This window comes from Eumetopias jubatus, unplaced genomic scaffold (assembly GCF_037043125.1).
Source record: "Eumetopias jubatus isolate StellerSeaLion01/CBP00866 unplaced genomic scaffold, mEumJub1_p1.0 scaffold_9, whole genome shotgun sequence".
Taxonomy (NCBI): domain Eukaryota; kingdom Metazoa; phylum Chordata; class Mammalia; order Carnivora; family Otariidae; genus Eumetopias; species Eumetopias jubatus.
Genome location: NW_028274815.1, coordinates 95,735,307 through 95,751,638, shown reverse-complemented (window position 1 = coordinate 95,751,638; position 16,332 = coordinate 95,735,307). Strand labels below are relative to the sequence as shown.

Here is a 16,332-nt window from a genome sequence, read left to right as displayed (position 1 = left end):
GCCCCACTGGTCAGTGACCTGGAAGCTAGGCACTCGGTGTCCCTCTCCCTGTACCCAGCCTGCAGCCAGTGTCTGGGCGGTGGTGCCTCTGTGCCCGTCCTCAGTGGATCGCAGTAGAATGCACTGGACAGCCAGCCTGGAGCCCCACCAGACCACTCAGCGAGTCCTCTACGCTGAAAATTCAGGACGTACCTTCACCTCAGCAGTGGCTCTTGGGGCCACATGAAAAGCCACAGCTAGGTTTACTCTCAAGTGGCAGAGGCTGGTGTTTCTGAGAGAGGAATATTCACTTCCTGCCTTTGTCCTTTAGCTGGCTGGAGCAACCCGCTTCGTTTACATTCCTTCAGTGGTGTTATTGAAAAGGCTTGGCAGCTTCAAAATGTTTGCAGTGTCCCATTAGGGCTTTTTTTTCCTCCCACTATTTTTTTTTTTTTTTTTTTTTTTTTTGCTAGCTTTTAGCTAGCATCTGGAAAGATCCACTGGATGGATGTGATGGGCTCATTTTTCAAGAATCCACTTTACCCTTCAGGGAATCCAGGAAAGGAGCAAGCTCCCAACGTATAAATCTGGAGGAATTTTACAGCCTCTCAAACTACTGCATCTTTTTTTGTTTCTCTGCCTAGCCTGTTACTGGGGGTGGGGGGTGTTTAGGACTGAACTGCTGGTGTAATCCCTTGGGGTAAGGAGGGGTGGGGAACCATGAATGGAAAGAAGTTGTCCTTTTAAGTTAGATTAAAATTTCTGTCCATATTGAGTTAAGGTGTTAGAGGTTATGGTTTGAGAAGGGAACTATTGCTACAACAGGAAGGACCTTAGCCAGAACTTCTTTTGGGCCCTAAGAACTGAATTTTTAAAATGAGGATAATCAGTGATGTGCTGTCCACTTGGATTTCCTTCAGTGGGAAGGACCCGCTGTTGCACTTGCCCACCTGCTCTTATCACCTGCTGTCATCTCCCTCCTGGAGCAGCCTTTTGAAGAAGGAGGGAGGTGACCTGCATTTGTTGGAGAAATGTGATAGGTCTGTCTGCCCCATGCACACGGAATCCAAACTGGCTGTTTCACTGAGGACCACTGGAGTTTGAAGCGCATGCATGCAATTTTCAGGCAGCTAATTAAACTGGTAAACTTCTGGAATCCAAACCGCTCTGTTGCTATAGGCAAAATTCCCTGCCTGTCATGGCTCATCAGAAGGGGTTTGTCTGTGGAAATCTTCTGAACAGAACGGAGAGACTTAGGTCTGGCTGAGGAATGAAGTCTTGGCTCTTACCAGGCAGCTCTTTAACTGCTGTACGATGTCAAATCCCTCGCTGAGAAAATGTCTGAAAGGAAAAGAATTTTAGGCTTGCTTTCAAGAAAAAAAAATTTTTTTTAATGTGTGTGGTTCTGCATCGAAACAGTTAATCATTTGCTCCCCAAGGTTATGGTGTGGCTCCCACTCCCCTCTTGGTTCTGAACACAGCACTGTGTTTTCATTCTGGAGTTGCTCCAATCTGTCGATTTTGCTAATAAGTTGTGAACTTCAAAGGCCTTGGAGCTGGGGCTCCATTCAGCTGCTGAGTCCGAGAACCTGAAGCTTTGGAGTCAGCAGAATTGCAAAGGAAACCTCACCAGTCTTCTCAGGAGGTTTTGGAGCATTGGCCTTCATCCCAGCAGGATTGCAAGTGGAAAGAAACACAGGGAAGCCATCTCCAAACCTTTAAAGTGACCAAGCCATGGAGAAAGGACTAAAATAGGTGAATGTTCCGGAAAGAGGGATAGGTGTGCACTGCATTACTATCTTCCTAGATGGGATTCCACAAATCAATGGAGCCCACTATGAATGTGAACATTGAGGCTAATCTTGGGACCAAAATGAGCCCCTTTCCAAAGAGCATTACTCACTAATGCGAATGTAGTTCTCTAAGTAATTATGCCTTTCCACTTGTTGAAAAGTCCCTTTGGAGCTGCTGGCTCTCTGTCCCCCAGCTAATAATGAAACAGCTCTAGCAAACTGGCACCAGCGACTGTGGCTTCCATGTCTCCCCACCCCACCCCCGCAGTTGAACCCCTTTTAATATTCCTTAATGTGGTGTGACATGTTTTCACTTTATTGTCCTTATACCGACCGTGTTGGTCATGGTGAGGACGAGCTTTATCTTGGGCAGGTTATGGTGAGCAGGAGAGCAGTTTTATATTCACTCCTGGTCCAGCCTCCCTGGGTAAGGAAGGTTTGGGGATGCGCCCCCAGGTCTTCGATGCATGCTGGCTGGGATGAGACCAGCTGCTTGGGTGTGTATGTATTTTACTTAGAAGTGGACACTGCAGGCTTTGTAGCCCAGAGGGAGGCTTATCGGGTTTCGATGCTCAAGTGAGGGAAATTCCAAGCTGAAATGGCCACAGTTATGATTCAGAATCATATCATGCCTTTAAATTTTTCTCTACATTCCAAAGTGCCCTGCCCCCCTCCCCTTGGGTTATCATGGAGCTGTTTCTGGGCTGTTTCTTATACAAACTAATCTCTGTAAACAGGGACACAGGATTTCATCCCCATCTTTGATTTCTAGGGAGAAAATAAAGGGATTTATTCCCAGTGCCCTTGTGTTGACCTTGCCTGGGGGAGAGGGTTAGCAGAGCTGATGATGACCTCATCCCATTCCAGCAGGATTTCCTGGGACATGCAGGGCCTCATTCTTCTACTGTCCGTCTGTGTTCAGCCACATTAAGTCCATAAGCTTCAGAGCAGATTACGGTGACATCTAATATTGGTCCCTTTAGGACTCGAGCGTGAGGTCAAGCAAACACAAAGCAATCATTATCCTTTCCGCAGTGCCAGAGACCTTCTGCGTCAGCTGGAGGAGCGGGAGGTGGGGCAGTGAGGTGGGGCACAGACTAGGAACTGTGCTGTCTGGGGCAGGAAATCAGCCTGAAAGAGGATGGAAGGGCTTTGGTGGGAAATAAATGGCACTGTGTTGTTGACGGAAAAAGATCTTGGCAGGACCGTTGTTGTGAGTGTTCTGTGGCTTAGAAAGGAATTTCCTACAGGCTGGACTAACCATTAAAAATGTCTCTACCTTCAGGAGTCCCGGGCGTGCAGTAGAGTGTCGCAGGGGGAGATGTCAGCTTGGACCATGGGCGCCCGCAGTCTGGACAAGCGAGGAAGTTTCTTTAAGGTAAAAGGAAGCCTTGATTGGGATTGCTAATGGGCAAGCTCGCTCACTTTGCAGGGCTGCGTGGGGAGCGGCGGAGGGGAGGCTGCTCTGAGCCAGCTATAGCAGGGGGGGCAGCTTGCCTGAACCCAGCTGCTAGCTGTTACCAGGTTTACTGGTGTTTTGGTGACTTAGGGCTTCCAAGACAGACTCAGGACCCAGGAGCTGCGAGATGCCACCCTGTGTAAAACAGTTGAGGCAATCTTTGTCAACTGCTCAGCTAGCTGGATGGGTTTTATGGTAGAAGCTGGAATTTGCCTTCCAGAGAATGGATGCTGTAGGCAAGTGTGTTTCACACTTTGCTTGATTGTATGAGTCACTTAAGTCCTCATTAAAAAACAGCCACAAAGAACAGATTCCCAGGTCTCAGCCTAGACTGATTGAATGTTATTTGTTGCTATATTTTATCAAATACCTAGAGGCCCGTTGTGATCAGGCAAGAGAGAACCAAAGCAGCATGATTACAACTGTACCACTTTCCTATTTGGATATTGATGTGAATGGGTTAAAATTACCTTGCTAGCTTAATGAGTGAGACAAGATTCTAAATGGGTGTTTGATACGCTTTGTGTGTGTGTGTTGTAAATTAAGACTTAGCAGTCATTTCAAATTTGCAATTGAGAATTCATTTCTTCTTTAGGGCTTTTACTTTGTATCCTTTCACTCACCCTCAAAGTAACGCCTACTCACTGTAGAACATTTGGAAAACCCGGAATCATGTAAACGAGTAGAAAAATGGAGGTCAAATGTGCATTTCAAATTTGTCATAGGCAGGCGTTTGAACACCAGATCTTTTTCCCCAAAGGAGGAATGATATAGGGGCCTCTTAATTACTGAGGAAAACTGACACAATGTTTACTAATTATCCCATCCTGATGGGTTATAAGTATGTATTAACTTGCATTTATATGCCTCCCACTTGCAAAAGACTAAACCTGATTTATTGTATCAATTTTGGACTCCAAAGAAATCCACCAGAAGAGCCTGTTGATACAGCAAAGCTAAATTCAGTAATGGGACTGCAGTAAGGACAGACATCACCTGGACACAGTTGCATGGGTGTGCAGATGGGACTGCAGGAGGCATCTTTGATAGGGTTTATAGGTCTGGGCACGCACCCTCGGAGCTGCATTTTTCAAGGCAGAGAATTGATCCGGTTTCAGCAGAGTATGTGACATCATAGTTCAGAATTGGTGGATTCAGCAAGACAATGGTTTTGAATAGAATCTTGGCGAGTTAACTATTATTTGATAAGCAAGCTTTTCCCAGGTGAGCAAACTGTTTGCCAGGACAAATTGTTTTGTAGGAATTTCCTGCAGCAAACAGTAAAGTGATTTATTGGTTTAAAGTCTTAACATCCTGGGCAAGAATATCCTGGAAGAAATAGTTCTGTTGACACAGATGGTCTCCATTCTCTGTCCTCATAGTTCAGTGATGTGGACTTAGCAGTCTCCGTTCTTTATCCATTTACCCAAGTTTGAATCAAACCTGTACATCATCCACCCACATGAGCCAGACGAGGGGCTCATCATGTCCCCTGTAGACCAGGCACTAAACCCACCAGGCTCCTGACTCATCTCCAGTTCCTTGATCCTGTCTTATGCAGAGATACTTATTTCATCCTGGTAGAAAGGACGAGCCCACCCCGCTCCTTAACCCAAGGCACTGCCTACATCATCTTAACTACTGGCTGGTCTGTAACTACCACCTAATGCTCAGGAAGCACGTGGGGCAGGGGCGTTGGCGGGGCAGGGGTTGAATCTGACATAGCAGTTGGATTTTATAGCCGTAGCAAAAGGAGAAAATCAAGTATGGTCAAAATTGCCTTTGGAAAATTCCTGAAAGAGGGTCCACAGTGGACTCACTCAATACTACCTATTAAGTCCATGGTAGTCAGTGTGTCCTACAGTCCTGGGGAAAATCTTTTTTTTTTTTTTAATTTTTTTTTTCAGTTGGACAGCAGGTAAAGCAGTTAACTTGTATTTCTGGGCTGTGTCCTATGAAAGAATCAATCAGGCAAGAGGTGAGAGGCCTGCCTGACCCCGTCGAGGACAAGTCCTACTTCATCTTCCCTGAGTCAGATGCCCTTGAGGAAATTGTTGGCAAAGTGGCTTATACTATTTAACTTGGTATTGTCTTTCTTCTTTATTTTTTTTTTCTGGAGCTTAAATTGTTTAATTTGTTTAAGTTACATACTCCAAGTAAACCCTATAGTTACTTTGTGCTTTTTTCTTTTCTCTTCTTTATAGACATTGTTATTTTTCACTGTGGCTAGTCCATAATTAATGATGGAATACTATTATTATTAGTTATTATAATAGTAAATAAATATTATTGATGATTTCATGATTTAGGCATGGAGTTATCTGTAAGGATGAAGTCAGCTGCCCTTTGGACATTCAATGCTGACTCTTTGGAGGTTCGTCTTAAAAATGCTAGGATGGAGTTCAGTTTGCTGGGATGATTTGTTGCTCAGCACCTTCTGGGACCCATTGGTTCTTCTTTTACTTTTCATGCTTTATTTCAATTCACATTTATCAAGCACCTGTGATCAGCCAGGCTCTGTACTAGTCACTAGGGAGAGAAAAACCAGAAGTGATCCCTGACTCCATGGAGCTTTCAGTCTGGTAGCGAATAAATAGATTGATCAAATAATCACAATGCTAAACACATAATAATATCAAAAGAGAAAACAGGGGCACCTGGATGGCTCAGATGGTTAAGTGTCTGCCTTCGACTCAGGTCATTTTCCCAGGGTCCTGGGATCAAGCCCCATGTCTCGCTCCTGGCTCAGCGGGGAGCCTGCTTTTCCCTCTGCCTCTGCCTCTCCCCCTGCCCATGCTCTCTCTCTCTCTCTCTCTCTCTGTATCTCTGTGTCTCAGATGAATAAATAAAATCTTTTATTAAAAAAAGAGAGAGAGAAAACAGTGCTTCATGTGAGATATAAAAGGGGCTCTGAGAATGTATAACTCTGAGAATATTCCAGAGAAATCTTCCCTGAGGAAGTGTCCTTTGATTTGAGAGTTGAGGTTGACTCCATATTATCTAGGAAGTTGGAGTAAGGCACCCTTGTGTCTTGCAACTTATCTGAGTCATTTCTGTGGGCCAGGACAGATAGGAAACCACAAATCAAAGCTTGCCACCAGTGGTTAGTGACTCTGGTTTAAAAACACAAGTTGGGTAGGGGAAGATAATGATGAAAAAGAGGTCTGGTGATTATCTTTCAATTATCTACACTTCACACACAATCACATGAGCCCTAATAACCAAGAAATGGATACTATGCATGTGGAATTCAGCTGTGAGCCAAGAATGTGACCAAGTATTCTCACGCTTCCTGAAATTGTCCTATCCAGTTATAGGGCATTGTTGGTATATGTGAAGAACAGCATGGCAGGAACATAAGAGAGTCATTCCAAAATTTAGCTCTACCCCACCTCCCTACATAATATGGAATCAACCTCAGCTTGCAAATCAAAGGCCACTTTCTCAGGAAAGATTTCTCTGGAACACCACGTTGGGTTGCATATTCTCAGAGCCCCGTTTCCTTCTCACGTGAAGCACTTGTTTTCTCTTATGACTCATTATGTGCTTAGTATTGTGATTATTTGATTGGCCACTGAAGATGGTCTGAGCATTTTTGGGTGATTGACAATGCCCCATGGTTATTGTTCATGTGGAATCACATCCCAGAACCCTGGCCCCAAACGTCCTACACGGGACAAACACATTTTCCACAGTCCTTCCTAGCACCATCGTGAATTTTCCTCACTCACCAGTGAGAAATGCATCTTCATGCTCTACAAGGTGTCTCTGCAAACCTATAGGGGGAGGCAGGTGATGCCCTGGACAAAACAGCCAAAGGTATCCACACCTCACTATAGAAATTGACACCCGTTGCTGTCAGATTTCCAGGGTGCGTTGCATGAAAGAGGAAGTCATCATCTAGGTTGGCAAAGCTCCCGGGGGTCTTGCACTAGCAGAGAAGCTCACAATCAGGTTCGATCCCTCCTTTTCCTGAATTCCACAGCTTCTCCCGAGCCACCCCCGTCCCCACCCCATCTGGGTGCCCAGTGCTGGCAGATTCCTCTCAAGTCACCAAATTCCTCACCCTCCTCCCTCCCCTACATCCACCTCCCCGCTTCCCTTCTCCTTCTTTCATATTGGGGCACTACAGAGGATGCTCATAATCTATCTGCAGGACCACCCAATGTATTTGGTGTATTTGTTTGTTTCCATTCATCCACTCCAAGCTGGGCCCAGGACCAGGTCTGCGCTCTTCACCTTGATATTCTAGATCTTCCGGCTATGCTTCCCCCCTCTACCTCCACTGGCCCTGACACTGTGCCATCCTGGGTCTGCTCCTGTGGTCCAGACCTGCTGATGCCCAGACTCCAGGCCTTGTCCATCCCTCCTCCTCCCACCTCTCCCCACTGGGCTCCCAACTGCCCTTCCAGGCTGACATAGACGCACTTTATCCACAGACGAAGGAGCTCACATTGTCTGAGCTGGCGTCTACCTTTATTTTTGTCTGAAGATAAAATTGTGGTAGAAGGCCTAGCGGTGGCCCCAGCGTAGGACCAGGAAGTAAACTTCCATCCATAACTTGACCTCTGCCATGAGCAATTTGCTCTGTCCTTTTGTTGCTGTGTCCCTGACCCCGAGGGGGAGCCTCTATAGCAGAGAATGATTCCAGAAGCGGACCCAGTGTGTATTGCCCACTCGACAGTCTGATTTCTTCCAGGAATGCCTGGGCGATCCTGTCCTGTGCCACCTACAAGTTGGTAGAGTTCTCTGTTCCTCAGGTTCCCAGCCTTTCTTTGCCTCTGGGACAGGGAAGCAGTTGGTCTTAACTGACCAGGACGAAAATGTGTTTTGATGACAGGGACCCTGCCCTCCTGTGCCTCCCAACTGCCCATTCTGTAGGGAGATGCCCTGAGCCTGGGCTCACAAACCAGCTGGGAGGTTTCAAGGGCCCAGCTCAGCAGCAGAGTCTAAGTTTGAGAAATCCTCTTTTGGTCATTTGGAATGGTTTGGATAACAGGTGTATCATGTGTGTCTTTCAGATGGTCCAGAGAAGCCATAGAAGGGAACTCTCTGGCACCATAAAGAATAGAGTGTGACAAGTTTTGAGGAGACCTGATTGCTAAAATCTGACTCTACAACCAGATAAACCAGGGTTGATGATTCTCTTCACCCTGACTCCCTTCCCTTCACTATCAGTCCCTCCTCAGCATTGGAAAAGTTATCTCTTTTCAGAAATTCTGTCTGCAGGCAGATTTTCAATCATCCAGAATGGGCACTACCTCCCACCTTGGCGTCAGTGATTTCCTCGTATTCATGTTTCCGGACTACTCTCGGGGTGGGGAGTCATTTGTTTGCCCGGGACAGCAATTCACTGTTGCACGACAGGGGACAGAGATAGCGGGGGCTTGAAGAATAATGGTTGGAACCCAAAGCACATTTTAGTCAGTAATTTCAGGGGACAAATCCTCTCATGGATTGGTGGACGCTCAGCGCCACGCCCTTGATCTCCTAGCCTGCACCCCGGGCCGTGAATAGACATCACCTCACAGGCCAGGCATCCAGGGAGGGACCGTGCGGCAGTCCGCAATCAGGAAAGGACTAGGCGCTGAGGTGAAAACAAAACAGAGATTAGAGATTCGGTCAGAGCAGATGACGTATTGATAATTATTCATAATGATATTGCAGAGCAGAGCTGACATCGGTATTTGGTGTATCTTTTGTTTTCCACAAATAAATTCTTCCTGGACACTTACACTTGGAGTGTATTTCTACACTTCGTAGAAATACAAAGCCAGCTACAGGAGTCGTTCTAAATGTTCTAGTAGCTACATTAAAAAAAAAAAAAGTGAAATTGATTTTAATAATATATTTTCTTTAACTTAGTGTATCTAAAATATTATCATGTAAATATGTAATCAATATAAGAGTATTAGTCAGATATTTTACTTTTTTTTTTTTTTTGGTACCGTGCCTTTAAAACCCAGTTTGTATTTTGCACTGAGCACATCTCGATTCAGACTAGCCACAGTTCGAGTGCTCAGTCACCACATGTGGCTGGTGGCTGCCTTAGTGGACAGTGGAGAGTTACATTTTATCTTGTCTGAAGTGCTTCCTGTCATAGATGGGTAAACTGAGGCCCGGGGAGGTTGAAGTGTGGCAGGTTAGTCTATAGGAGGGATGGGACCTGGACCTGGCCTGACTTTCTCCTGTGGCACCCTGCCCTCTGGAAGCCCCACCCCCTGAGGGGTCCACTGTAATCCCTTTCCTCCTACTTCCGGGGAGATTTCCCCGGAAACTCCCTCTGGAGAGGTCATGGGGACAGGGACCTCTCTCTCTGGAAGAGCAGTTGGCTTTTTTTGGATTCACATGTGCATCGCTCACCATCTGCTCCGGATCCCTCCAGGACACACATCAGTCCCTCAGGGCGTGACTTTCTAGGAATGTCATGAATTTACTTATTGGACGCCGGTTCCCATTTGTGTTTTCAAAAAGCAATGGATTTCAGGTTTTATGGGGTAGTTTTTCCAGCACATTTTGGCCATTCATTTCTGATACTAAATATTGCCTTTGGGACTGCAATACACTCTCACTTGCTTTAAGGAACTTTGTTTTTGTTTTGTAAAATCAAGAGTAAAATAGATTGCGCTGGTTTTCCTCAACCATATATTTCTCCAGGCTTACTTGTAACTCTGAGTGTTCATTATTAGGGAGATGCCAAAGAGGGAGATATAGATTTGAAGGACTGCTATGTCACCGTATAATTTTCACCAAAAAGTTAAAATGGGACTCTCATACAATATAGAATGAACATCTGTCAACCCTTTATTCACCCCATGCATTAAACCAGGAAGCAAGCATCAAGCTGGTTCAAAGAACACTTTGACAAGTGATATATCTGTAGTTGACTTAAAAAGTCCTTCTGTAGTAAGTTTACTGAGGTAAAATCAAAGCTGGTTAAAGTCCTACAAGCAATAAAATTCTAACCGTTGGTATAATCTTTTTTTCCTCCCCTGAACAGAAATTCCCAGGTTGACACGTAACCATCCAGCGCCCAAGCCCTTCATTAGTAACACGTAGCAAAGTCAAACACAGGTACATCCCCCTAGATCACTAAATAATCTTTAGGTGATTTTGTCAAATAATGCTCAAGCATAATGCTCAAAAACTTTTGGGCTCTTCCACCTGGAAATTTTTAAACTTTTTAATAAAAAAATTCTTGGGTATAAGGAGAAATAAAAAATGGAATTACAGAATTTATTTAAAAAAATAGCAGAATGCCACCTGTCAGAATCAATGGCATAAACTTAAAGCAGCGGTCAGAGGAAAATTCATAGCATTAAACACTTGATCAAAAAAGATATGCCTTACCCACTTTTTTTGCCTTATTTTCAAGTTTTAAATAGTGTTTCCTATTCATACTGAAATGGCTTATGCCCTGTGTCTTCTACAACCCTCCCCTTCCCCTGTCCCTGGCTTTCTCCAACCAAGAATTGTGCCTCAAAGAGTGAATTTCTTCAGTGAGGTTGTAGAACTATGGGAAAGTTTGTTCTGAGTTGATTGATTTAAATACCTTAGAGGAGAATCTTCCTGTTTGCTGAGGAATCGTGGATGTGTTAATAGCACTGATTTCTGGGCTCTTTTTCGTAATGTAAAAGCCTCACGATGCTATTTTGGATATTGCTCTGACACCTAAAGTCAGATCCCAGAGGCTGACAAAATCTTTGCACGTGTGCCTGTCACCAGTAAGTTCACCGGACTGAGGCGAAATGTATGGAGTCGAATTTCCCAGGATAATAGTCTTTCAGATGTCTTTACATGGCAAGCAGAAAAACCACTTTCACAACAACATTGGAAGCTGTATTGTCTGTTGTTATGTAACTATTTGTCCCAAACCTTGGTGACTTAAAACAACAAATATCTATACCTCACTGTTTCTGCATGTCAGAAATCTAGGTTTAACTGAGTCCCTCTGGGGGTAGGTCGCTAGGAGATTGCAGTCAAGTTGTTGGCTGGGCTGCATTCTCATCAGACTGTTTGAATGGTGGGGAGCCTACTTCAAACCCATGTGGCAGGTCTCCATCCCTCTCCACAGGGCTGGCCTCAGGATGAGGCCACTGGCTTCTTCCAAGGCCAGTGACACAGAAGAAAACAAGAGCGATGAAAGCTAGAGTCTGTTTATCACCTAATCTTGAGAGTGATATACCATCACTTCCGCCATGTTCTGTTCATTGGAAGCCAGTCGGGTAGTCCAGCCATCCCTCAAAGGTGTGAATACCAGGATGCGGGGTTCACCGGCTATCTTAGAGATGAAAACATTTGGAAACAGTCACAAAGTCAAAAACCTATAGGACCAGAAAGAATGACAGGAGTGGCATGAATGGGCGGGCCTGCCTGGCTTTGGGCAGGTAATTTTGGTGGGAACACAACTGACTGGAGCTGGGAGGGGTTGCTGCTGACTCAGTTCCAACCAGATGCTGACACACGAGTGAATGTGGGTCCTCTGATATTTTTCAAGAGAGGCCAGAAATCCAGATTTTTATGTAAGAGACCCCAATTTAAAAAGTATACTGAGGTTGGAAGAAAATGCTTCGGAAGGCAGGCTTTGGCCTGGGGGCTGTCAGTTTGAACTCCTACTTAGTTAGCTGAGAGAGGGATTAGCCAGGTGGAAAGTTCAGTCTCTTAACACTGCTGACCCCCCGGGAGGCTCTGGGAGTGTGCAAGGGAGACAGATGCCACAGCTGCTATTTCTCTTGGAGGCTTCACATGCAGCAGTGACAGAGCCTATGAGTTCTAGCTGAGCTCTGAGAGACATGATCATCCATGGATGGACTAAGGGATACATAGGGAAAGAAGCAGCAAGTTTCTGCAGGCCTTAAGACAGTGCCTAGGGTCAGCCCAGCCCATGGTCACCAAGTATGTAGGGACCTTAAGTTGTAGAGACTCCTCCTCCCACTTTTGGGAGCAGCTTCTCACCTTTAACAGATAAGGTATTGAGAGCCCACTGCCCCAGCTGTTAGAGGTATCAAGAGAGGAACTAATGTGGGATACAGGGTCTTCTTTCTCCTTTGTCTCATCTTCCAAAAAGGAGAATGGCTTGCCAAAAATATCCCTCCCTCCTTCCTGTAATTCCAAATGGAAAATCATTTTGAGTTCATAAGTAGCACTTAACTGGCAGAATATCGGATGATTCATTAGTCATTCACAACCTGGTATAAACTGGGACTTTATGAACCACTAGCTGCAGTCAGCCTAGAAAAGAAAGTTGAGTTCATATGTACTGAAGAAGGGGATAGAATAACGCAAATTGGGATTTCTGAGGGGAAGGGCAGACCTCAGGGACCCACTGTATATAGGTCAGTCACCATGGGCACGAGTCGCCCAGAGTGCAGTGGGTGCAGGAAGTAGTAGGTGAAGATATAGATGATCATATCCTCTGGAGATTCTCCAAATATCATTGCCCTGAACCTGGAGGCTGAGTGGTTCCACATGGCCGCTTTATTTAGGACATATCTTTTACCACCAAAAGAAAACTCTATTCACAACACTCTGACACCAAATGTGTGGGCTTTTCCCACACCAACCCATTTTCCAATTCTCTGTGGACACCAGCTGGGTATTCAAGTCTGACACTAACTACCCTGGGTTAGCACAAACCTCACAGGTTAAGGGCTCATTCCCACAAGACTGCCCCTACTTCAGACACCAGTCACAAGCAGTGGGTTTCCAGATGATCCAAATTTCTGTCCAACTTGGCTACAAATCAGTGGTCCCACAACCCCTCTTCAGGTTCAGTAATTCACTAGATTGGCTCACAGAAGTCAGGGAAACACTATTTATGGTTACCACTGTATCATAGAATACAGATGAACAACTAGATGAGATACATAGGGCAAGATCTGGAAGGGTCCTGACCACAGGAGTTTATAACCCTGTGGAGTTTGGGGTGCACCACTCTCAGCTTCACTGATCAGAAGCTCTCTAAACCCCTGCATTTAGAGTTTTTATGGAGACTCATTATGTAGGCATGGTTGATTAAATCATTGGCCATTAGTGATTAGCTCAATCCCCAGCCCCACTTTCTTCCCCAGGGGTGGGGTAGGGGTGGGGCAGAAAATTCCAGTGCTCTAATCATAGGGTTGGGTCACCGGGGGGGCCCCCACCCTGAAGCTATCCGGGGGGCTACCTGCCACCAGTCATCTCATTAACAAGAACTCTGGCAGGATTCAAAGGGGCTTGCAAGTGAATAACAAAAGATACTCCTAACACTTCTATCACTTAGGAAATTCCAAGGGTTGTCCTGTGTGTCAGGAGGCCCAAGGAGAATGATAACCAGCACAAAGACAAACCCTATAGGCACAAACCATTCCTCTTAGGGTGGTACTGCTAAAGGACAGATAGGAGTTTTTGGTGACAAATCCAGCAGTCTGAAAGGCAGAGTTTAACCCCTTAACAATGTCCTGGGAGATACAGATGTTGACATCTTTTTAAGCCAGTGTCAGAGTAAAGGAAAGTGAAGAAGAAAGGGTTTTATATTTAGTTAAAATCATGAAGTCCTGATCTTGGGAGGATGCAGTCTACCTTCATGTCAGCTGCTTCTCTTCCTTGTCAATTTGATTTGGAGGTTTGCATCATCTGTGCAGGATCAGATGTCAGGTGGAACCTTGTTTGGCTATGAGATGCATATCCAAGGTTTAAGTCTCCCATGTTTGGCTGCTGTCTGAGTGGTGAAGAGGACCTGGTTTAGTTCCTTCCAAGGAGATTCAAGGGCAGTCTCTGTTTTTACCGATTCCAAATCAGAAGGGTGGGAGAAAGTTGGAAATATTAGTGTGGAGAGTTGTGACCAGATTTTCAAGGAAATTAGAAGAATTCAGGGTAGGTCCATACCAGAGCCTCCAAGAAAATTAACAAAATTAGAATTGAATATAGATAATGATGTAAACATAATTTCTTTTCTCTCCAATTATCCTCATTTTTTTGTAGTAAAACCAACTTGTTGTATTCAGTTTTGCCTGATTATTTTTATAAATGTAGCAAGATCAGTGATTGAGAAAGTTTTTTTTAAAGACTGCTTTGCTGGAACCTTGTAATCAAGTTAGCAGGTGGACTTTTACAACTGTCTCAAATGTGACAAGCCAGTCAAAGCCTTGGTAATATATACAGCCAATATTTCCAACTGTGTCCTGTTCCAAGGAGAACAGATTCTTATTGAACTTATGGAAATAACTAATTATTTTGTCATGAAAAGAATACTCAAGAGTTTTTTAATTCTGGAGGCATCAGGTAGGGAGAAAGAGTAAATGTTTCATCTTTGGTCACAAAGGTATATCTTAACAAATTGTTAATAGCTTAAGAGAAAAGAGAAAGGGATTTCCTAAAATCTGGAAAAGCAAAGCAATAGAAAACCAGCGATGTTTTAAACAAGGAGTCACAAAAAATTAGAATCATCTCCCTCAGTTTATTTCTTATTCTGCTTGAATTCAATATTTCCACTGGTTCTGGAAATTCTTACCCAGTTTATTTTTTTAAAGATTTTATTTATTTATTCATATGAGAGAGAGAGAGAAGCAGAGGGAGAAGCAGACTCCCAAGGAGCAGGGAGCCTGATGCGGGACTCGATCCCAGGACTCTGGGATCATGACCTGAGCCGAAGGCAGACGCTTAACCATCTGAGCCACCCAGGCGCCCTCTTACCCAGTTTAATTGTATGACCTGAAAGTTATCAGAAACGTGAATTCTAGAGTACTTGTCAGATTCCTTTCCATGAACCTCTCTGAAGATGAAACACAGTTGCAGGAAGTTTTGTAAAAGCCTCTGACTACAGCAATAATTGTAAATGACAACAGATTTCAATATGCCCATTATTACAGATCTGATGAGAATTTATTATAATGGAATTGACAAGGATATTTGATTATATCTGTGACATTCCACATCTTGAAATAATAACTAAAATAACAAGTGATAATATACAAGGACTTACCAGATTTTTGGAATGCTTCTATTAATAACATTTACCCATGCAATGTGATCTAAGAAGGTTTATCATCACTTATTTGACATCCTTCCCATGTAATTTAATGCATCAAATGAACTAATTAGTTTAACATCTATTTTTTGTAAGGAGAGAGAACAAATCCTTTTCAATATTCCAGTGGCCCTCTGGAAAATTTCAAAGTTAGTTCAAGGTCAAAAAAACTTTATTTTGAATTTGGTTTTTGGAGAAATTTGTCAAAAATATCAAAAGGTTTAGATACTTGGCCAAATAGGATCATAGGTAACTGTGAAACAATACTTAGTTATCTATTTAACCTAAGTGACAATTAAAGACTTCACAGGCAAATAAGGAAAGTTAAATAGTCATAAAAAGCCTTAACTTTTTTTAGGGGCACCTGGGTGGTTCAGTCGGTTGAGCATCAGACTCTTGGTTTCAGCTCAGGTCATGATCTCAAGGTCTGGCGATGGAGCCCCAGTCAGGCTCCCACTCAGCAGAGTCTGTTTTCCCTCTCCCTCTGCCCCGTCTCCCCGCACCCCCGCTTGCACGCTCTTTCTCTCTCTCTGAAATAAATAAATAAATCTTAAAAAAAAAAAAAAGTTTAAAAAAAGAAAAGCCTTGGGTGCCTGGGTGGCTCAGTCGGTTAAGCGTCTGCCTTCAGCTCCAGTCATGATCTCGGAGTCCTGGAATCAAGTTCCATGTCGGTTCCCTGCTCTGCGGGGTGCCTGCTTCTCCCTCTGCTCTTCTCCCTCTGATACCCTCCCCACTCATGCTCTCTCTGTCTCTCTAATAAATAAATAAAATCTTTAAAAGAAAAAAACCTTAGCTTTTTTCATATTGAAAAGACTCATTTTTTTCTAAATAATCAAAGACCTGATAAAGACAAAACAGAATCTTTGTTTTTTTAACAGATTATTTTAAAGGTAAAGAAAACTTTTGTTTACAATTCCTTATTAGCAGGACAGGGGTACTTGGGTTAAGCATCTGCCTTCAGCTCAGGTCATGATCTCAGGGTCCTGGGATCGACCCCCTAATCAGTCTCCCTCTCCCTCTGTCTCTCCCCCCGCTCATGTTCTCTGTCTCTCTCTGTCTCAAATAAATAATTAAAATCTTTTTTTTTTAAAAGC

General features: G+C 44.1%; 1 protein-coding gene across 2 annotated transcripts in view; it reads left to right on the top strand.

The window, feature by feature from the left end:
* RIN2 (Ras and Rab interactor 2) overlaps nt 1-16,332 on the top strand; it is a 239,885-nt gene that overhangs the window by 121,411 nt on the left and 102,142 nt on the right. For both annotated transcript variants that reach the window (XM_028123720.2, XM_028123718.2), the window contains exon 3: nt 3,058-3,150. In XM_028123720.2, coding sequence (XP_027979521.1) covers nt 3,094-3,150 — 57 coding nt within the window. In that variant the 5' untranslated portion in view covers nt 3,058-3,093. The remainder of the gene's footprint in view (nt 1-3,057; nt 3,151-16,332) is intronic.